Genomic DNA, 23807 nt, shown 5'->3' with positions numbered 1-23807 from the left:
TCTCTTACCAGAACCATATGAACATGCAATTGTTCTACTTCGTAATAATGATGATTTCATTAATCTACTATATTCTTAGTTAGTCTAATACATTACTCCGTAAATGTTTTTTTCATCATACATGTACAAATTGTAACTACGAGTAGTTGTTAACTCCACTCAAGTCATATTTCAGCTCGACTCTTTAACCATTCTAAGTTATAATATTTATTTTTGGGGTTTATTATTTCTTCCTACAGTTTATTTCTATCGGCTCAAGCATGCCTCGACAAACTTGTTGAAGTGCATAATGCCTAGGCTGCTAGGCACACAAAACTTGTCATGTTTAAGAAATTATTTTAGATCAATTATGTTTAACTGGTTATCCAACTTTAATGGACTAGCTTGACTTAAACCCTGTTTGGTGGTAGCGTTTAAGGTAGCGGTTAGCGTTTTGACCAGCCAAAACATTACTGGAAAAAATTTGAGAGTGTTCGGCAAAGTAGCGATTCTAGTATCGGTTAGCGATAGAGGTAGCGTTTAGGTAGCTTTTTTCAAACGTTAAAAATGGTAGTGTTTAGAAGTAGTGGGTAGCGTTTGACAAATTTTTATTACTTTGTAAATAATATTTATATAAATTTTGAGATATTTTAGTATTGCAAACGCTACTTTTGCCAAACACTAATACTATCAACCGTTACTTTGACTGTTAAACTCTACCCACTACTAATTAACCGCTACTCGCTACCTTAATAGCTACCTGTCTCTCTACCGCTAAAAGCTACCCGCTACCGTTACTTTTGCCAAACAGGATCTTAAAGAATGAACCACTATGAGATCATTTGTCAATTTTTAGTCAGTAATCTTAGTATATATATATTACCTTGATCCACCATATACGGTATACGAATTGAAGCATGTATAATACTTTGTACGTCGTATTAATTCCTTACTCCTATCTAAATGTCATATACTTTGGTTTATATCATAATGATACAAGATAAAGCACCATCTATCTACATATGATATCCGTTTTCATCTAATATGCTTAAAACTTATTAGTATCCCTAAACTATAAACGAACATGGACATTATCCAATTATGGGAAAAATATAATTAATCAAAGAAGGAACAACAAACTTTTTGTAGAACAGTAAAATCACATGCAAAACAAAAAAACCGAAGGGAAAAAAGACTAAACAATATTTGTTTGGTTCTTTTAAACGGTGAGAAGTTTACATCTACATCATTATTGGACCATGCCTTGCATTCGAATATATTATTAAAGGTGGATTAATATGTCATAACATGCTTTGTGTGCTAATGAAGATTACAAGTGCTATTTTTATTTTACTCCAAAGTTGTATGTGAATAATCGATTTTTTTATGTTACTAAGTAATGAACTAATGACTAATATTAGTTGGGTGGTCGATCACTCTCATTTTTTTGGTACACAAATTCCATCATTGTATAGGCACTTTTCAATAATTATTGTTGTTGTTTAATTTTAGCTAACCTTTTTATAAATATCCTAAACTATAACCTATATATACAGCCGAGTATGAAATAAATATCTCATCTAAGACGACTCGCCTTCATGGGAAGAAAAAGATCTGTAGAAAGTGATTAACATTAATTTTGATTTTTGTATACATGCAAATTAAGTCAATTTTAAGTAAAGAAAATATGTTCAAAATATTAGTAAAGAAAATTAATTTAGTAATGATTTAGACTTATAGCCTTATACTCCGTAGATTGATGTTGAATAATGTTTATAAGTTGGACCATTAAATGAATGTTGTATTGTTTGACCATAATTATATTATGCTCAAATTATTTATAGGGTATGTGCTCTAAATGATGCACATGAGTACATGATGCATATCGAAATCACATTTATATATATGTAGTTATGTACTGTTATATATTGCATTAATTGACTATATCTTGGGATGCTCTAGAATCTTCATCAATTTAAGACCTTAAATTCCTCATCCCCAATTCCCCAACATTTTGTACGTAGTGTTAAAATCCACATTCATTCCATAATCATGAGGGCCTTTTTAGAGTCAAATAATAAACGATTATGGATGATTTGTACTCCAAATATTAGTACGGAGTGATTACAAAGAGTTTTTTTGGTAGAACTACTGTACTTAATTAGTATTACCCACATACATCTCCTAACATAAATCTTTGAGCCTTCTCCAAACCTATAAAATCAAAATGTATATAACTCCTTAACTTTCCTAGCTATTAACAACAAACTCTATTGAGTCTATTATTTACACATATTGTATTGAAGAATCGCATAATGTAAATAGAACTAGCCTGATCTAGACAGTCAAAATTAGCCATTGAGCAATATTTTTTACCTTGGAATTTAAGTGTTTTTGAATCATAAAATGTAATCATTTAAATTGTATCAATATTACCTAGATACATACCAAAACATTATATTTTTTTTTTAAGTGGTAGGAGGATCCTAACCATAACTCAATCCTCACGGATTTTTTGGTTCAATATTTGCGGCCCAGGCACTTGGGAGTAGAGGGGATAGTAAGAGAATCCCTACCTCCAAGTACCTTCACTGAGTAAGATTCGAACCCAAACCTCTTGGATCTGAAGTGAGAGTCTCACCAAGTGAGCTAACACTAGCTAAAATTTTAAGGTTATTGTACCCGATAAATAATCAGTTTTTTTCAATTTTGCATCGAAGCTTGGTCCAAAGATCATCCGGCCAAGATCACCTCTAGGTTTTACTACAAACAATAATTGGATACATACATGAATACATGATACATACAAAGATACAATCATATGTTAAGTCGATCGATCATGCGGGCATGTTCACATATACCAACATGTAACAAATAAGCACAAGTAGTACAATACAAATGCACATGCAAAATGACAAAGACCCATATCATATCATATCATATGAATTATGAAATACAAGTATAGTATACTGTAGTATATATCCCCAAATAAATCGAAACAACCAACAAAGAGCCACATGTTAGAAGAAGGCGGCAGGAGGCAATAGGCCCATCAATGTCTTGGCTTGGCCAGGCACTTGGAAGAAGGATAACATTAACACTCAGGCCCCCCCTTTCATTTTACAACAAGTATATATGGCTCATTATATTAGTCCACGACCACCACCTTGTGAACTAACCAATTATATTATCAGATATGGCGCTCCTGAATTTGCCATCACCTACATTTTCCACCCACCACTGATCACACCCTTGTTTCGTTATAAAGCTCGATTTTTCACTTTCATACAAACCTATCCAAAAAATATCATGTCAAAAGAGAGTATGACCACATATAAGTAGCTACCAGAGTTTCATCTTATACATACTTGATTGATGTCAGATGGAATAACAAGCCCACCAATCTTACATGTTAGTCATTATTCTTCTATCTCTTTAATGTGAAATCACTAATTCTCTAATCACCCACGTTTTCCACTCACCACACCCTTGTTTATTTTTTTTGGCTAAAAAGCTTGATACTTCATTTTCATATAAATTTGTCCAAAAAATATCTATTCTAATTTTTATTTTTGGTTGGGTTTTAACTTTTAATACATGCATGCATTCAACTAATACAAGTTATTTTCACTCTGATAGTCTTTGCTTATCTTGTCTCCCCATTGCCCAATTTTTGTTTCTTTTTCTCTTCTATGCTCATTAGTTCATGATCTAATATGGTTTTTCTCTTGAAAAATTGTATGGACCTCCTTAGTTTCCGCACCTTGCTCTAATCTTACTTTTTGTTTTTGTTTTTGTTTATTTGAGTTGGATGGGACCCTTTACCCATCAAAACCTAATGTACTCCACTTTTGTAATAGTGATTGGTGTCTTTTCTTTCGAAATTATGCTTCTAGGTTTCACTTTCATCCTTAATTAGGCTTTTGATCAAGTTTATAAAATGTTACTTAGTTACTAAAATGGTAAAATCAGATCCTATCACACAATTAATATTCTAATAATTTACAACGAACATTCGATGACTCAGATGAGTGAGTTTGTGATGTGATTCATTATTCCTTTTAAAAGTCAATTTCTTACATAAAGATCATAATTAAAAAGTTATCTTATATCTTTAAAAAGTTATCACTCTTAAAAGTTAACTTATATCTTGACTCGCAGAAATACTAATCTCTTCATGGTGAGATGGATATAAGTTATTGGTCATTTTATATAAGTCATTCGATGACTCGACTTTTGAAATTTAGATATATACGTTTTGATCTTATACAAATTTTTGAAAATTTCATGTAAATTATTGAAACATATATATCAGTTTTAGGTGGGTGGGTTCATAGAGAGCCAAACTCACCCAATACTTAACTAACTTTTAAGTGTAAAAATCCAATAACTAAAAAAGGGGCCGGGGGTACGTGGAGGGTGTCTTTTTAACCATAATCCCTTTATTTGTCTTCAAAACTTATACATATTTATTTCAATATTAGTAATAATTAGGCTACTTATAACATCTCTGGTTTATGATGACAAATAGGATTATGGAAAAGTTAAAGGGTAGGGTAATTGCCATGTTAATAAAGTTCAATAATCTTGCATGGCTAGAAATGGGGAAAAAAATAAGGGGGGGTTGTATTGTGTATATATATGAGTTGAGACAACAAAGAGCCAACTCTCCATCGCAAACTTAATTATTAAAACCGTACGTATTACCCACCATCTGGCCTTTCACCCCTTTCAAGTTTCAACCCTCACTTTCTTCCATGCAAGTTGTATTGAAATAATTACGTACTTTTCTAATAATTTTTCATTTTTATAGGATTAGAATTCTCTTTTAAAAAAAACCTTGTGTAAAATTATACTGTTTAAAAAAATGAGGAAGCTTGTATGTATTATTGTTTGAACTTCTATATTGTTTCAGACAAAATAATAAGTTCAATTTAGTCTACATAAAATAGGTTCCGACATAATTATACATAAATTCTAGGAAAAATTGACATTTACTACCAGCGAAAGAACCTTGTGTCACATTTGCTACCTGTTTAATTTTTTATTTTATTTTGCTACCACCTAAAATCTCATAATTAAAATTTTAAACAGGTAATAAATGTGACACACGGTTCTTATGCATATGGTGAAAAATAAGTTTATTATAAAGTATGTTGAACCAAATAATTTAAAATTTGTGTTAGCTCAGGATCTCACATATGATAATCTCCTTATATAGGGGTACTATTTAGTCTATTAGAGTATGGCCCTGTAACAATCTAAACCTAAGAGTAGTACTAGCTAATTAATATCTCCAATGAAACATGCATAATGGAAGTAATTAATCAAATCACTTAATTAAATGTTGAGGCCAATTTGTCAATAATTTAATTAATTAAATCATAATCAAATCTTGTACAGAATGTCACAAGCCACCAATCCACCAGCATCACAAAATTAATAACCAGAAACCAAAGCAACGGCCAACGTACATTCAAAGCTAATTTGCACCAACTCGATATAACATTATATTCAATTTGAAGACGATCTCTTTGTTCTGATACCCCGTATATAATTGAATAATTGAAAATTTAAAATGACTTTTCACCACATATATATTGCAAGTGTCGTCTAAAATGATCAAATCTTAACTAGGCAATCAAGCGTCAATGTTTTCCAACTTGTGAGCCTTACATCATCTCAATTGTTTTTGTAGGCATCAACCCCTCTATAACGACTATAAGCATTAACTATAACATTTGATATGTTCCCCTCACGATATTGGGTCTCATCTTTCAATTGAGCTTCGTATATATACTACTTATATAGTTATATGATTGTATCATATAATTGATGCGTTTGATTTTAGAATACACTTAAACGTAAATTTACTAGTATTAGATTAGTGAATTATGATATATAAAAATTGGTTAACTTAATTAATTAGATATGGCGTATAACTAAGTTTGAATAGAAAAGTGGTGGATAACGAACTCGTACAATCATAAAATTGTTGGATACCAAACCCCGCGATAAAATAAAAAAAGATAGTATCTTTAAAATAATTTTCTGTACTCGTACATAGATTGTACTCCGTAGAAAGAAGATTAAAATTCATTAAAAACGTTGTTGTAAGAGTCCCATGTAGCATCTACAATGTATAATTAATGTATATGCATAAATTAATGCTTTATTTCATGCATTATTTATTAGACATACATGGGAATGATGGGAGCTGAAATGGGTTAATTTACCAATTTTGTTTTCCTAGCTAATACATACATAAAATAAAACAAAAGCACGTGTAAAAATGTGGAAAGACGTAGATAATCACTTACTAAAGGGTCCCATATTTTTCCATTTTTAGAACGCCAAATATATATTATTAGGGCATATACAAACTATATAATAAGAAATAATTAGTAAGTCGTAGTACATAATTAAATTCTTTTGAATCTTAAATTGTTCTATATGTAGCTGCACGCATCAGCTAGGTAGTAGTAGAATGTTTGGTTATGATTTATGACAACGAACTTAAATACACAAATTAAAAAAGGATGATTAAGCATTCCACCTATTATTGATTTATCGTCTACATATTATGGTAGTGGCATTTTATCTTTTATCAAGAATTATTATAATTCCTAGCTAATTCAAAAGAATAATTATAAGTGAACAAGAGGGTAAAACAAACGAAATAATTAAAAGGGTAAAGGATAAGTAATGAAACGTGTTAGGTGCTAATTTTGGCCACAAATCTTTAATATAATAATTATAATAATAATAAAAATCATAATGTTAGCTACAGAAGAACACATCTAGCTTTCTTTCTTTTCAATCATGGTTGTTGTTGATCTTCTTATACTAATTAATTCATTGGTTGAATATTTAGATTTCTATTGTTGAAAAATGATACTCTACATAATAAAAATAGTTACAATTTTTAATTATATCTTCAACTTAATACGAATACTAAGTATTCTGTAGTAGTTTATGATTGGCCTTTCTAGAAGTGCAATATCTTCAATAATACACCTAGCCTAAAAATAAAATACTATAGTGTAAAAAAATACATAGCATTATAGAATTGAAAAAACCTAGACATTTTTTCAGAGAAATGATTTATAGAGTATTTTATTGTATACTCCGGATTAATTATATAAAACTGATTGAAGATTTTCCTTAAAATTATTTGAAGAGGTATATTTTTGTAAATTTTAAATTCATGCATCCACATGTCGAATTAATTAAAAATTAAAAGACTTCTATTAAGCTATAAAATGATTCCCCGAACAATTGGCCTAGTGGGTCAAAATTTTTTCAAAACTATTATTTAGTTGTGTACAAAGAAATAACCACATTGTTAATCTAGTTATACCATAGGAATATAAAGTATAACCGATTGTACATTTAAGACGGATTGTAGAGTAAAAGAATGGTCCAAAAATCTAAAATGTAGTACCTCTTGAATTAGAAATACGCATACTCCTACATTAATCCTTCATACTACATATGTAGAATCGCATATTTTACTTTTCATTACTCTATGTATAAAACTTCTAGAATAAATAGATTTGTATATTTTTTTTTTATCTAAATAAATGATAATACCTTCAGTTTATTATTTGTTCTTGGTTCTTATTATACAGTCGATTCTTTTGAAAATTTGGCACTAAAAGCCTATCTACTAATCGTAAAATAAACTTAGTGCGTCTACTTTTCAACGTTTTTTTAGGAATACAACTTTAATTTTCTTGGGATGCAATAGGTTGGGACCCTTTTTTAAGATTATGGAGTAGATTCACTTAGCATTAGCTACGACAAGGAGCCTACTTCCCTCCCTTTTTTTTTCCTAATGGAACCTCCAAAAGACAATCCCTACTATAACAGCATATTATAGGAAGACATATAAGATATTATTATAGTCCTATGTTTATTTTTAATTTAATTAAAATATGAATGAAGAATCTTGATAATTTACTACTACTAGAAAGAAATTAGTAAGAAAAGATACTCTTACTCCATCCCTTGACATTATGAATCTTATAATATCATGCAATTCATGCCTATTTAAGATAGAAATAGATTTATTTTTTTTAAAAAAAAAGAAAATTGTAAGGGTAGAGACATAAAAGAGGTTTGATTTCAGGTCTTAGGTATAATATTAGTTTTAAGACTTTAACCAATTAAGTTAATTATTACAGAGTAACATTAAAAATTATATATGGTTTATTTGTACCTCATCTACCAGAGTGACACTAAAAATTAAAAATAATAGTTATTATGACAACGGATTCAAAGAGTAAGTAGTTAAAATCGATGTAACTTACTAGATTTAACAAATTAATGACGGTTATAGTTGTGCGTACCACATAAGTCGTATGACTGCAGCGGGAGTAGTGGAAAAGGGCCTACCAACCATATATACCATACTAGATTGCTAGTGGTTTGTCACATACCAAAACATGAAACACCCCCACCAGCCTTCCCTTATATAATACAAGATACCCCCTTTCTATTCATCCCCCAAACACAAAAACCACAAACATGGGTTTCCCAGTTGGATACACCGAAGTATTCATCCCAACTCTCTTCATCCACACTCTCACCTTCTTCACATCACTCCGTAAAATCCTCTTCAATCTCTTCAACTACATGGGCTTGTCCGACTTTCTCGAGCCAGGCCCTATTGCCCTCGATCAGCTACCTCCACCACTAAACACTACAACTACCACCCCTCGAATAATGGTGGGGCCCACCTCCCCACCGTTATCCGCTATCGTAACACGAGAACTCCTCCCTCTCGTACGTGTCTCCAAGGAGCAACAAGAGAAGGAAAGCTGCGCAGTGTGCTTGTATGAGTTTAGCAGTGGTGAAGAGATCAGGTGGTTATCCAACTGTAAACACATTTTTCATAAAGATTGTCTTGACCGTTGGATGGACCTTGATCATCGTACGTGTCCTCTTTGCCGTACACCTTTCCTTCTTCATGATTTGCTTGATGAGTTTAATCAACGGCTATTAGCTGCTGATTCTTGCGATCTTCTTCAGTATGTTGATCATTATAACTACACTGGATTTTCTCTTTAATTTCTTTTCTTTTCTTTTTACTAGGATAAAATAGTTTTATTTGTCACTTTTTAAAAATTTTCTTAGTGTATATGATTATGAGGTTGTACATCACTAATGATAATTTAGGAGGTTTATGTTCATAATAATAATAAAAACATCATATTGAACATTGTTGTATGATACAAGTATATAATTTCTTCTAAACTATTATAGTGTCATTTTCATCATTTTTTTTGTTCATGATTAAATAACAATTATATTGTAGATAATTATGATGATAAACTCATCATAAAAAAAAAAATTATGGTTATTATTTAAGCAAATAATTAATCATTGCGTACAAACTTTAATTATTCATATAAATTGAGTGTAATTTGCTAAAATTTAACTTATTTTACAATCTATAAGACTAATAATCTATTTCGTACAAATTATAAATAATTAAAATGATTAAAATGCATAATTGTACGGTTTTATGATAATGCCTTGTGAAAGTGGATAGGACCATGAGAGGTTCAAAAATCATTACCAAAAAAATAAAATTAAAAATTGTAAAAAGAGAAAATCTTAATAAGTACTCGAAAGTAATTGACACAGATAGCTAGATAACAAGCGATATGATCGGATCTTGTCACCATATAATAGCATAATTTTGCAATTATTTTTTTTGCAATAGGTAGTTGTACTAGTGGATCAGTGTTTTTATGTGGTCCTGCATGTGTATAATTACAATAATACTACTACTAATAATGTATTTTTTATGTGTAAAAATGAAGAGGAAAAAACAAATCTTTTGATTAATAATTCATGTTCTAGCCACTAATTTACATTTACCCATCACCTCTTAATTATTATTTTAAACTTTATACTCTAAGATGCAATCATCTATTAGACTTGAAAATCAAAGTTTTTAGATATCCAAAGATCATTATAAAAGTTTATTTTGTCCCTTAAAGTACCTTAAAGCAATAACCATTTTTTTGTCTCTTTGTTTTGTGAATTTTTGATAATCGAAGTAGCTTCTCATCGAAGCTCAATGATAGTCATAACTCGTACTGACTTGGTTCGATTCTCATCCCTTTCAATTAAACTTCTTTAGCTGAAGCATAAGATTGAGTCTTTCACGGCACATATGTTACTTGTATATATGTGACACAAGTCATCGTTGGTAAGACTCATACTCCATATCTATAACTTCAATTAATACATGTATATAATAATAAAATATAAATCCGACTAATTAATTTAATTAGAAATATAAATAATTAAGATAGGAGAGTGATTGTGTATGCAGAAATCATGTGTATAAATGCTTTAACACTTTTCCCAAACTTGATAATATGGGTGACTAAATCATGCCATCCTAGCAAATCTTGTATTCTTGTCCCCCATTGTTTTCTTAGTAAACACATTACATACAAAAGGGACCATATTATAATATTTATTTAAATTTGGAGACATAAAATGGTTCAATGTTTTTCAAAGTATAGTAGTAGTTGTATTAAGTGATGAATGAGTAGTATCTAATTTTTGGGTGTATGTGCGCACTTGATCTATCCCTGTCTCAGGCTTCTGTACTCTGAATTTCTCCTATTTCTGTTAATTTTTTCAACTTGCTGTTAAACTTTTTTCTCTACTAAGTTGATGGCACATGGCCTTTATTATTTTTCCTGACAACTTCTATCGTTCCCTTTCTTTTTTATCCCCTTTATTTTCTTGGTTGGGACGGTGGATGTAATGTCGGGGACTCATCAAACATTCGAGATAGTAATGATTTATGATCAGATTTATTAATCTAAGAATGATACGGGTAAGGGTTAAAGACGGACCAAGAATGTGGAAAGACTTGAAGCTTTCGCACCCACATGTGCGTATATGGATAGCATCAATGAGAAGTATTAAGCATAATAAGAGTATATAAGTGGGTAATTTTTTTTTTTTTTTTTGAAACAATATAAGTGGGTAATTTAATCATGCACTAATCCCCATATGAATATATAATTAAGGTATCATAAGCACAACTAATGATATGATGATTAATTACAAGAAAAATGATTACAAAACTTGAAATTAACAAAAATTGGCTGCCGCCTAAGCTAACGAATATGTCAAATCCTAAATGCTGTAATACCTAACAGTGTAACACCCACCCCAACTTTAATTAATCACCTAAAGTCTCCATTTTTTTTTAATTTTTTTTTTTTTTGGGACGTAAAGTCTCCATTGCTAATAACCCATTTTTGTCATTGATTTTGGGCCTACGAATCTTTCTACCTTGTCGGCCCGGGGCCCATTACCCTTGCCTCGATCCTGTTTACAGAGTTACAGTACATACTTGTACTACTCTAATGTAAGTCTAATTTTAATTAGTCTTCTTGTTTAAGTATTTAATTAATGAGTTAAAAATTATGGGGTTCTCTAAATCTACATCAAAAGTTTAGAAACAACCTTGGCTGTTAAATTAAAGTTTATTCTCATATATACGGAGCGCTCTCTTTATATCTCATGTGATGTGGGTCCTCTCACCTACTGATTACGAAATTTCTTTCAATAACCAAATAGTATTAAATTTATGGCTCCATTATCCACCCAAAACTACCTACTACACTACAACTCTGGCCCTATCAATTGTCATATGTTCTCAAACCTACCATGAAAGTGTACTCTACAGTCTATAGTGGCTAATATAGCCATAAACTCATACAAGTATAGTCTAAACTTCTCTTTATATCACAAATTGCTATTAAATTACCAACAATTCAGATAAAAATAAAATTGAGGAAGTATAAAGTGAGGTTCCTAGAAGAAACATAGTTTGGCTATTAAACAAGTGAGGTTGAGCATAACATTATATTGTATTTATGTTGATGTTGTATTATATTGCTATCCGACCAAGAATGTTGGACACCGGGGTTCAAGTACATTATAGATGTTCTTATTATATCTAGTGATTGCTCTTATTAATATTCCATTATTGAACTCATCAACTCTTTTTGCTATTCTATACTGATATTTAATTAGCTCAAATTCATGATTAAAGTTCATATCATAAGTAAACAAAATATGGCCTTGCCCTTGCCAACCTCCTTTCTGAGATTGCGAAATTTGCGTGCCCATATCAAACATTTGGGTCATGTTAAGGTTTGATCGTTATGTCTGCTCGAATCAAGTTAGATGCGTTACATTTGATCAGCTCAATAATCAATAATCAAGCTAAGCATGTTAATATAATGACAACTTAATTTGGTATAGTACAGTGTCACAATTTGAAGAATAGCATTAATAATTCAATTTACTTACAATAATTAAGGCCTTTTATTTGCATCATACAAGCAAGTAAATAACAATATTCACAAGCTAATGTAATGCATAATATCATTCCTTCTTATGCTTTCCTACAAAGAATTTTGCCAACACTTCACAACTCTGTATACATTTACTAGTAAAGAGCATATATGAATAACTAGCCTTAAACTAACGGGCAGGATAACCATATGCAACGGCGATCTGAGGATTCCCAGCAACTGATGGGGGGTGAGCTCTGGGATCCATGCGTGACATCTGCTGTACAGGAGGGACTGTCATTGCAGGAAACGCGCTAATGATGCCATCTCTTTTATCTAACTCAAGCTTATGCTGCGTCTGCATTTTATCATTAACATATACAATGATGAATTGTATTAGGATAGAATGCTCTGTATCTAAAAGCAGAAATATGTTAAATGTATGTTACACAATCTAGGAAATACTAGTAATTAACAAATGACAGCAAAAATTTGCAGAGTTAAGTAGTATAGTTAGTTCTGCATACCTGCATACATGCACAAACCCTGCAAATGTCCAAAATATGATGAATTAGTTAGTATGTAGTCATCAAAGCAACCAGATCATATTCAATCAGTAGATATGACAAACTTACGTGCACATAACTGTATCCAATAAACAATTCAAGCATTGTGAAAGGTCATTGAGTTCTTCGCTTCCAGTTAAGCAAGCAACTATTGAACATAAGCATGCAAAATACTGGAGGAAGAACATGAATCCCTGACCCCCAAAAATATATCAGTTAGTACAATTATCAAAGAAATTTTGGAAATCAAACATAATGAAGGGGAAGATGGAGTACAATTATGCAGTTATCGCATTTTGTAGTGTGAATGTTAAACTCGTCTTGCAGCATGAAGCGCGTTGAGGCAACAGAATTTGAGAAACAACATACAACCTGATATAAAACACTAAGTTCATCACAAAATAGTAGCCCACTTTCCATTTAATAAGGGCTTATTGTAACAAGAAAGATCACTACTTCACTTGTCTATTTTATATTCCAAATCAAACCTTACAGGAATGTTATGGTACATACTTTTAGTCAATTCCTTGATATCATCTCTGAACTACATTTAGGGATCGGATGGTATGTACCAAGTTTCGTAATTGAACACTTATATCGATCAGAACAAAGTAGTACACACAGTCATGAAGTTAAATGCAAATTAAAGCAAGAAAGGCAATGTAAACCTCAGTACAAAGACAAAATTCAGGACATTTTTGCTCTCCACACTTGCCACTACAGGGCATATATCCACCACAACATGTGTATCTGTCAGAAAAAGGGAAAAAAAAAAAAAAGTATCAGCATGTTATGTTATGTTATGTTATGTTCATGCATATACACAAAAGTTTCATAGACTACTTAATATTGAAGTTATGCTAGAGATGTGTTCAATTAACCTTCTCATATCACCATACAAGGCTCGTTTGCGAAGCATGTAAGAAGCACATGGTGCACTGCATATCAGCAAAACTTTATTAAGACATATCATACATAAAACATACATTTACAAATTTACTTTAGTCTTTAGGGCATGAACACAGTGACAAGTTTGTCCACAATTAACCAGATCAGCAATATCAGCAAAACTTTATTAAGACATATCATACATAAAACATACATTTACTAATTTAATACATATTTGTGTTAAACTAGAGATTAAATGTACTATGAATGTTCCAACTTCGATATGATTCTGAATTAATGGGAATTATATTAATTTATTACATGTTCAAATATGTTACTATGATGCTCCAAGGTTGTGTCGGGTTGAATAAAGGATGATGTGGTCAATTATATCATGCTTTGCACTCCTAAAAAATTCCTTATAACACTTATTTCAAGTCAAAGTCCGCCACAAAATTAAACATTCAAAAAGTTGAAGGAAAAAAATTTACCAAATGATCTTTAAAAAAGTTAAATTAATCGAGACAAAAATAAAATAGTTTAGAAAAAAGGTGGAAGGAATTAAATTCACCAAATGATCATCAGCAAATATGAAAGAGAGTTCAAAAAATTTACCAAATGATCTTTAAAAAATTTACCAAATGATCTTTAAAAAAGTAAAGGACCATTTATCCATTATAATATTCAATAGGCAATGAGAATTGAATCTTTAAGGCTTTAACCGCGTCATTGAGTGGTCACTTAAATCTCATAAATCTTATAGACTTTCTTTACAAATAACTATAGTATTATGGATAAGTTTCTTTTTTGGAGAACAAAATTAAATATATATACTTAGGCCCTGTTCTCTTCACCTTAAAAAAATAATATTAAGTAAAAATAATTTCAGTTTAGTTCAGTAAAATTAATTTCAGTTCAGTAAAATTAATTTCAATTCAGTAAAAATAAGTTCAATTCAGTAAAATTCAGTTTTCTTAAAGAAGAATAATAGAAAATCAGTAAAAATAATTTCAGTTCAGTAAAATTAATTTAAGTTCAGTAAAAATAATTTAAGTTCAGCAAATATAATTTTGTTTCAGTAAAAATAATTTCACTTCATCAAAAATAAGGTGAAGAGAACGTGGCCTTAGTATATATTAGGATCTTGATTTTTACTAAAAAAAAAAATTCAAGGTCTCTAATTTAAACATTTGGCCAATTAATAATTTAAATCAATGTAACAAAAATGGAGGATATATCATTTATGTCTTTTAAATGAAATTATGAAAGTGAAATTTTGATGCTGAATCAATTATCTAAGTAGTACTCTAGTAGCGCATGGTATTTGGTGTTAAGAAGTAAGCTTTAAAGACTTACTAATTAATAATGAAACACATTTTAAATTGGGCTTTGGTCCATAGTATCAAAACGTTGGGCAAGGCCCATAGGGTACAAAGTCTTTATCACTTTAACTTTAACGGTTCTAATTAAGCTCTTACCATTTTTAGCGGACTCTATATGCCGAGTACTCAGTAAGTAGAGGTGTCAATTTAAATGATCGGATTAAGTCTAATAAAGTCGGGTTGGGTCAATTTTTAAAGTTGAGTCATACTAAATTATTAAGTCCACACAAGTCCAAATCTAAATTGAAACTTTTTGGATCAGTTTTGGGTATGGTTTTGACACCTCTATTCATAAGTACTACTCCCTTACATATATTTTTTTATTGCAGCAGTTTGGACGGCATATTTGTAAGATATAACTTTGACTATAAATATCTTTAATTGTCTATTAGTAAAAATTATAACAAAATTATATTATGAAAGTAGATATTGTGACGAATCTAATGATATATTATATAATAACATTTATTTATTTTATAATATCAAAAAAATTAAGTCAAACATGGTCACATGTGAATAGTACAAAAATCAAACTGTTACATTTTAAGAAATTTAAAGGAGTATCTTAGTTTTTTTATTTATAATTTATAATTTTCTAATATTTTTGTTCTTTTCCATTTTATAATATTTTCAACATTTTTCACTTTATTTCATTTTAAAAAACTCTTTTTACTACTATATCGTGTTATTTCACAATATTTACACATTTTCATTTATTAAATCTCTCTTATTTTATCTCTACCTACTTTTATTTTATATTAAAATTAAAAGTACTGTGTAAGATTAATGTTACAATTATACGTAGGACTGTATGATTTTTTATTTTTTTTTCAAAAGTACATCAAAGAGGCAAATTAAGGGTCTGTTCACATTTACTTAATTTCAGTTCAGTTCAGCTCCAATCAGTTTAGTTCAGTTTAGCTCCAATCAGTTCATTTCAGCTCCTAATTTCCCTCTCTCATAAAATATTCATTTCAGCTCACTTCAATTCAGTTCAGTTCAGTTCAGCTCAGCTCAGCACTTCAGTAAATGTGAACAGGCTCTAAATAGTGTACTAACAACATTAACTTGATTAGTCTTGGTAATTCGAGTAATTTTTACTTTACCCAACTTTTTTTTTTTTTAAATTGCTATGTTTTATGTTTGAGTTTTATATTTGTCAATGTACATTTGATTTAATTATATAACTAAGTACTTCGTATAAATCATTTTAATTATAATTAATTAACATTTATAAAAAGGTTTTTTTTTTTTTTAACCCTCACATTTCTTACTTTTAAGTAAACACTTAACCTAACATAATATATTACTCAAAAAATTTCTAAAACTTGATATTGATTAAATCAATGCAATAAATAGCAGATGGAATATAAAGTACAACCTTATTTGAATACAAAGTTCGAAGTATAAGTTTATGTCAATTAATTAAACAACTTCTTATATCGTGTAATAACACCTAGCATAGAACATACAAGAAGTGCAGTATGAGGTGAAAATGCTACAGATTTTTTTAAAATTACCCACATTTGCATTTTCGCATGTATTGCTATATATATGTACGAGCTAAGAACTCCTCTTCCTTCCACCACAGCAACAACAATAACAAAAAAAAAATGTTCCCATTCCCCACCCTAACACTTCAAAAAAAAAAAAAAAAAAAAAAAAAAAAAAAAAAAATCCAAATGACCTATTTGTTGGTTGTTACATAAATTAAGTATATATTTAGTTCCCGTTATATAGTTTTTACGAGTATTTTTTTTTCATTACGAAATTAAAAATAATTTGTAAAAAAAAAAATCGCATATAAAACGATAAAGTATGTACATAAATAAGTAATAAGGACCTGAAATAATCTAAAGTAAACATAGCTTATACATGAATGATACAACTCAAAATTTGAAATGATCGATAAACAGCGTTGCAATATCTTATAAGCTTTGTGTTTTAAAAGAAAATTGTTTTTTCTTATAAAAAAAGAAATACAATTTAAAATTTGAAATGATCGATAAATAGCTTGCAATATCTTTTAAGCTTTGTGTTTTAATTGATTTCAGATTTTGTATACAAGTATATATATAATTGTATACATATCTTGCCACTCGTATTAACAAATTATCTGTATGCTAAAATTGTTTTATTTTTATTTGTTTTTTTAAAAGACATAAAAAGAGATAAAAATAAGATTGCAATGTCAGAAGAAAAAAAAAAAATATGAGAAGAGAAAATCGAATGTTATTACTATGTTAATTAGGAACAAGAATGAAAATGTGCATACTAACTTTCAAAAGAAATACTTTCTCTATTTCTAAAAACCTTTAAAGTTATTTTCATTCATTTTATGCCAATTAATTTACTTGTAATTATAGATCAAATACTTTCCGGAAAAATAAATGGAACCAAAGACACACCATTGCGTAATCTATTGCCGAAAAAGGCACCAGGCACCACCTTAGGACAAAAAAATATAACATGTCATGCCCACAGTCCATTTCTTGATCCATATATTAAAATAATAAATTACATGTGGATGCTATTCATGTAATTATACACTTAAACCAAGGGTATAAAGGAATTTCAAATTTCTGAAATATCGAGAAAGCAACAGAAACTCATCTCCATTTTAATTTATTTATAAAATTTAATTTATTTATATATATTCTTTTATTGCAACCACACCAAACAAAAGGAAAACTTAAAAAAAAAAACCCTCATTATAAATATAGAGGTAACTCCACGTCTTTGATAAGAGATCTGCAAAGCTAGACAACGACGAATAATAGAGAGAAAAATTAAATTAAAACATCCTTTCAACCCTCCCAAAAAAAAAAAAAAAAAAAAAACATTTTCAGAAGAACTGAAAGAAATTATTTTTAGCAGATCTGAAATTTGCGAAAAATCTAGAAGAAAATTATGAGGATTAGAAAAAACGCAAGGCTAATAACATCTTCTTCATCATCATTTCTAGTCAGCTCAATCGTTCTCCTTGGGATGTCGACTCTTTCTCTCTCCAGGTATTTTCATTTTCATTTTTTTTTTTAATTTTCTGGTTTTCAGATCTAATTTTTATCCCCAACAATTTCAATTTCAAACTTTGTATTAATTATTTTGAGAAATATCGTTACATTTTGTTGCATTTTCATTTTTTTCTGCAAAAAAAACTATTGTAGGCGCGATAAAAAAAAAGTAGGGTTTGAAAATGGAGTTTATTTTTTGAGCTCCATTTCTAGGGTTCTAAGTAGTAAATATATATTTGATTTTAGATGATACTATTAAGCTGTAATTATCGTAATTAGAGTAGGTTAATGGTTTAATTAGTTCATCTTTAGTTAACTTGTTTATTATTTTTTCACGACGTCGATTAATTTCACTCAGGGTGAATGGGGAGATGGATTTGCCGTTAATGGTAGCTTAGCGGATGCGTTTCCTTCTTCAGAGAGGTATTTAATTAGTTAATCTTTCATATTATCTAGTTCAATTATTTTCATCTCCAATGAAATTATTTTTTTCTCGAGTTCTAGGGTTTTAATTTTGGAAGGTTTTTTTTTTTTTACAAAAGAAATCTTTCCGCTTAAATTCAAAAATTGATAAAAAAAAAGTATCACTCTTTCTTTTTATCCCTTTATGATTGAAATGGTGGTTGTTAATACAGCTTCCCTAGTGGGGAGTCCATGGAATTATCGTTCGAGTACGTCGAAAAACCGCTGCCGCCGCCGCCACCACCATTACAGTCTCTTCTCGAGGAGAGAGAATTTGTTAGAGATGAACAACAACAAATTGGTGTTGGCAATGGAAGGAACAAAGGGTGGCAACATATCCATCACCAACTCAAGCCGCCACCGCTTAAGGTGGCACTTCCGCCAATCCCCACTCCTCCAAAGAAGCGGGGACGGCCCAAGAAGCCCACCACACCCGCAGCAACACCTACGACACCAACGGTAATCACCCCGGCAACACCGGCAACCACAAAGCCCGCGAATAATCATAGTAATAGTAGCAATAGCAACCCCTATGAGTTTTACTATTATTCCGGGTTCGGCCCGAGGTGGAGCAAGAGAAGAGGAGGGAACAAGCACAATGTGGGTAATGATAGCAATTATTTCAATAAAACAATGATCGATGAAACTGATGAATCGGCTGGTTCTTCCTCAACTAGTCATAACATTATGAGTGAAGACGATAAAGATGATGACGACAACAAGAAAATGAAGGGTAATACTATTACTAATACTAATGCTGGTACTAAAATTGTTGAGATGGATAGTAATTTGGATAATGAAATCGAATATGTCGAAGACGATTTCGATGATGATGATGAGGATGAAGATGAAAATAATGGTGGGAGGAGAATTCGTAAGCCTGTGAAAGCTAGGTCACTTAAATCGTTAATGTGATTTTATTATCAATGCTTAATTTTGCTTAGTTGCTGCTAGGAAGGTCGAAGGTTGTAGCTTGTAGGTTTTCTTTCTTTTGTTGTTTGTATTTGTCCAAATTTTATGGTGCTTTTTTTTTTTCTTATCTTTTTTCTAATGTGTTGTATTGTGCTGTCATTTGAAGTAGCTGACCGTCGAGTAAGAATAGCAAGCTTTTTTAAAAAAAAAATTATTTTGTGAGTGACTTGTCAAATGAGCAATCCTCTATATATTGGTCAAACTTTGGAAGCCTAATGTTGTAATGCATATTTTTGCAATTCACTTCCTAAACGTTAGAATTATTACTCCATAATTAATTATTGCGTAATAAGTATTGTTTCTTTCACCTTATTTAATTAAAGTTCAGTATAAATAATTCAATTTAGTTAAAATAATTTTTAATATGTGTAAAAACTAATAATAGAAAAAAAAAATACTTATAGTTATATTTTTTTTAATAGCAAAAATATTTTATTAATTAAAAGTCATACGACTTCTACAATAGAGAGATATTGAATCAAATAAAATTTTCCTTCATAAAAACTACGATGACGAGTAAATCTTGCACTGTAGAACATCTCCCGCTTATATCGCTGGAAAATACAGCTTTGTTGGAAAGACAATCTAACGATTCTTTGTAGCCGTGAGGATGTTTTCCTTCTGATTCAATTGTCTGTATTCGAAAACTTGATAACTTTTTCAAGAACAAAATAATTTTACGACAATCCATTAGATCTAATATCATGGATTTAAAACTAAGAAATTTCTCTCCCGAGGATAGGAGATAAACCTTGTCTTTCAACTTGTCTTTCAAAGGAGATCGAAAAACTCTTGTCTTTTTTCGAAGGAGATCGAAAACCCTTTCTTTCGAGGGAGAAAAGTTTCTCCCAAAATAAGGAAGCATTATTATAAACTTAAAAAAACTTTAAAGAAATAAGGATTGAGGCTTTCCACCGGTTAAAACCGATGAAAGCCCCTTCAAAATTCAACAATGAAGGCTAGGGTTTTGGAGAGATGAAGGAGGAGAGAGGAGTATTTCCAAGAAACTTGTTTAGGCTAGTGGAAGTGTTGCTTTACTTATAGTTATATAATAAAGAATCAATAAAAATGATTTTTATTTAGCAAAAATTATTTTAAATTTTATAAAAATGGTTTCAATTTAAAATCATAAAACGAAAAATAATTTGTGTATTTAATATCATAACATACTTTTGTATATATCTATCTTTCACTAATAATGAGTAACTTTTATATACCGTCGGTGTAGTGTAATTTACTGTATATCAGGGGTTACTTTTACATTTTTTCGAGTAACTTTTATCAATAAAGCATAAATAATTTTTATGTATGTCAGGGTAACTTTCATTCATATTAGGGTAACTTTTGCTCATTTTAGGGTAATTTTAGGATACGGTGATTTTAAATACTTTAAAGTAATTTTAATGCGTGTTATAATATATACTATATACTTAAGAGCATCAGAGTTATCACAAAAGTATACGTGTCGTGTACACAACAAATAATTTCCCGTCAAAAACATTAAAAAAATAAAAAGTAATAACTTAAATAATAATCAAATAACAATATGTAATTGATAAAATATTGAATATACAATCTTATAATTTAAACCTTAAATTAAAAAAAATAAAATTAATAATAAAATATTTTTTTTCTTTGTTTTATATTGCTTTATTAATCTGTAATCTTTAAATAAAGGTATTTTTTTAAATAAAGATATTTTATATTAACGTATCTTATCTGTAATAATGTGATTATATAAGTTGATATTTAAATGTATATAGAAATTATAGACAATAATTTAGCTGAATGTTTATATGTCTTGAATTTATACATAAGCAATTCATTACAGATTTTCATTAGTGGTAATGTAAACCAATAGCAATATCTTCTGCAAACTGATGATTTAAGTGGTAAAAATCCAAAAAAGTAGAATTTAAAATAAATGATAATTGTATCCCTCTTTATATCCGGAAAACCTTATTTATATATGGGAGTGTATTTTTATTTTCCCATTAATTAATTTAAACAATTCTTTTACATATACAGAGTATATATTATCTTTAAATTAGTTATAAGAGTTGATGATCTCTTGTTTTTGTGGCAAATGTTGGGTGTCTATGATTACAAGTTCATAAGTTTAAATCTTCCTCCATTTTTGAAGTATCATATTTTATAGTAGTCCTATTGAATTTATTTACTAAAAGAGTAAGAATTTGAGACCAAATTGACATGTGCTAGATATGAATTATTCCGTATATCATTATACATCACCCACAATCCGATATTTTATAAACACAAAATACATTGAAGTGGATTGTCATTTAATATTATAATTGTGTTAAAGACACGATTCAACCAACATTCAACAAAGATGATATGCAATTGCCCTATATTGGAAAAAAATAAATAAAATAACATGGAAAATTATCAATTTTGTGCTTAAGATATACTCATACTCATAGTATGTAGTTCATTATATATATAGTTATAGGATATTCTATTTATTTTCCAAGTGGGTAAATCCTAGTTTGACACCAATTATTTGTCAAAATGCGATGTAAATTTTGATAAAGCACCACATACATTTGCCATTACTCGTATCATTACTCGGATTATATAAGTATTTTTGCAGTAGTTAAGAGTGTATATATATAGGACCATATATAAGTATATATGTTGTACTACTGTTTGGTGACATTTAATTTAACAACCTGCTTATACTACCTCCATTTCATAGTTTTTGCAACTTGTGGATGTTAGACGATTATGTTATGTTTGGTGCAAATCATCCCTTAAGCGCTAGTCTCTCTCGTGTTGTCTAGATAAAGTTCAAATTCAACTTTGATCAAGCTAGCAGTACACCATGTTGTGTATAGCAGTAGCAAATGCTATAGTGTGGCTTCGGCTTACTTAGATGCATGTGTATCATCAATTGATCATAATTTTAGATCAACTGATGACTAGAAACAATGTAAGTAAATCAGTAAATTTACATCTTCATATATGGTGAACTTGCCATTTGATACAGAAGTTTATGATTTTATCATATGCTTTTAGTTATTCTGTAAAAAGATTGTTACAGAGTAAAAACAGAAGAGTTCATTGATAATGTTGTCTTGGTTATGTTCGAAAAATCAATGAGGTACATATATGTGTGTGTGTATATATATATATATATATATATATATATATATATATATATATATATATATATATATATATATATATATATATATATATATATATATATATATATATATATATACACATACCCTAACCGGCTAACTTCTAATATTTACTTCATACTAAGACCCCGTTCTCTTCACCTTATTTTTGCTGAACTGAAATTATTTTTATTGAAACAAAATTATATTTGCTAAACTTAAATTATTTTTACTGAACTTAAATTAATTTTATTGAACTGAAATTATTTTTGCTGATTTTCTATTATAATTATTCTTTAAGAAAACTTATTTTTACTGAACTGAAATTATTTTTACTGAATTGAAATTAATTTTACTGAACTGAACTTATTTTTACTGAACTGAAATTATTTTTACTTAATATTATTTTTTTAAGGTGAAGAGAACAGGGCCTAAGTGCAGTCTACTTTGGTGAATATTACAATTTGAAGTGTAATGTCTAAATCTATAGCCTCCCATCATTTTAGCTATTCAATATCTGTTTTAGAGCGTGTACTTTTGCTAGTAAGAAGAATAACAAAGGTATTTTCAAATTTTAGCTCTAGTTCATTCTAAGATATTGTACATAAGATGATCGATAGACCCGTCTTAGAGATGGGTGAAAAAGATTTATTCTCATGACCATTTTAATTTTACCAAAATACATAAGAATATTTACAATTACGTGACTAAATGAGTGTTTATATAGAATAAAACCCCGAATACGATGTTTCTGCCCCTTTATGAGATTATGATAGCAATAGTAGTGAGCATACTAAAGATTGTGGTTCAAAAACTCCCAACAAATGCAACAAAAAGAAACCGGAAGGATAAAATAAAAGGCAGATTCTTTGAGCTTGTACTTTCTTTATTGCAAGTATTTTTATCATCATGATTTATGATATGTTTTTTTACACTCCCATTAAAAAAAAAAAAAAAAAAAAAAAAAAAGGAGGAGGAGGAATTGGGTTAGTGGGTTATCGGGTTGGGATGATCATTTTTATTTATACAGTAAATTGGTGATTTAGTCAACTTGGTAACC

At 29.7% G+C, this 23807-nt stretch overlaps 2 protein-coding genes and 1 pseudogene across 2 annotated transcripts; 2 read left to right on the top strand and 1 right to left on the bottom strand.

Moving 5' to 3' along the window:
* The first annotated feature begins 8435 nt into the window (after positions 1 to 8435).
* Positions 8436 to 9209, top strand: LOC145585738 (brassinosteroid-responsive RING protein 1 pseudogene; annotated as a pseudogene).
* A 3281-nt stretch (positions 9210 to 12490) lies between these two features.
* LOC145585736 (uncharacterized) lies at positions 12491 to 13814 on the bottom strand. Its single transcript, XM_081642447.1, has 6 exons — positions 13765 to 13814; positions 13552 to 13633; positions 13160 to 13255; positions 12953 to 13077; positions 12845 to 12863; positions 12491 to 12675 (listed from the first exon to the last, which is right to left on the bottom strand). Exons 1-6 carry the CDS (start codon positions 13800 to 13802, stop codon positions 12508 to 12510), a joined length of 528 nt encoding a protein of 175 aa, XP_081498573.1. The 5' UTR covers positions 13803 to 13814; the 3' UTR covers positions 12491 to 12507.
* Positions 13815 to 17928: 4114 nt separating this feature from the next.
* LOC145585735 (uncharacterized) lies at positions 17929 to 19680 on the top strand. The gene is made up of 3 exons (XM_081642446.1): positions 17929 to 18164; positions 18526 to 18590; positions 18803 to 19680. The coding sequence occupies exon 3, from the start codon at positions 18822 to 18824 to the stop codon at positions 19542 to 19544; it is 723 nt and encodes a 240-aa protein (XP_081498572.1). The 5' UTR covers positions 17929 to 18164; positions 18526 to 18590; positions 18803 to 18821; the 3' UTR covers positions 19545 to 19680.
* Positions 19681 to 23807: the final 4127 nt, after the last annotated feature.

Source organism: Chenopodium album, chromosome 16 (genome assembly GCF_948465745.1).
Source record: "Chenopodium album chromosome 16, dcCheAlbu1.1, whole genome shotgun sequence".
NCBI lineage: Eukaryota > Viridiplantae > Streptophyta > Magnoliopsida > Caryophyllales > Amaranthaceae > Chenopodium > Chenopodium album.
The sequence above is the reverse complement of the archived record's forward strand: the minus strand, read 5'-3'. Positions and strand labels throughout refer to the sequence as shown.

Excerpts from the sequence above, each read along its gene's own strand:
- LOC145585736 (XM_081642447.1), bottom strand. The coding sequence starts at position 13,802 with ATGCTTCGCAAACGAGCCTTGTATGGTGATATGAGAAG. Across the intron at positions 13,256-13,551 it reads AATTTTGTCTTTGTACTGAG|GTTGTATGTTGTTTCTCAAA; the intron begins GTTTACATTGCC and ends GTTTTATATCAG. Across the intron at positions 13,078-13,159 it reads AATGCGATAACTGCATAATT|GGATTCATGTTCTTCCTCCA; the intron begins GTACTCCATCTT and ends TTTGGGGGTCAG.
- LOC145585735 (XM_081642446.1), top strand. The coding sequence starts at position 18,822 with ATGGAATTATCGTTCGAGTACGTCGAAAAACCGCTGCCGCCGCCGCCA.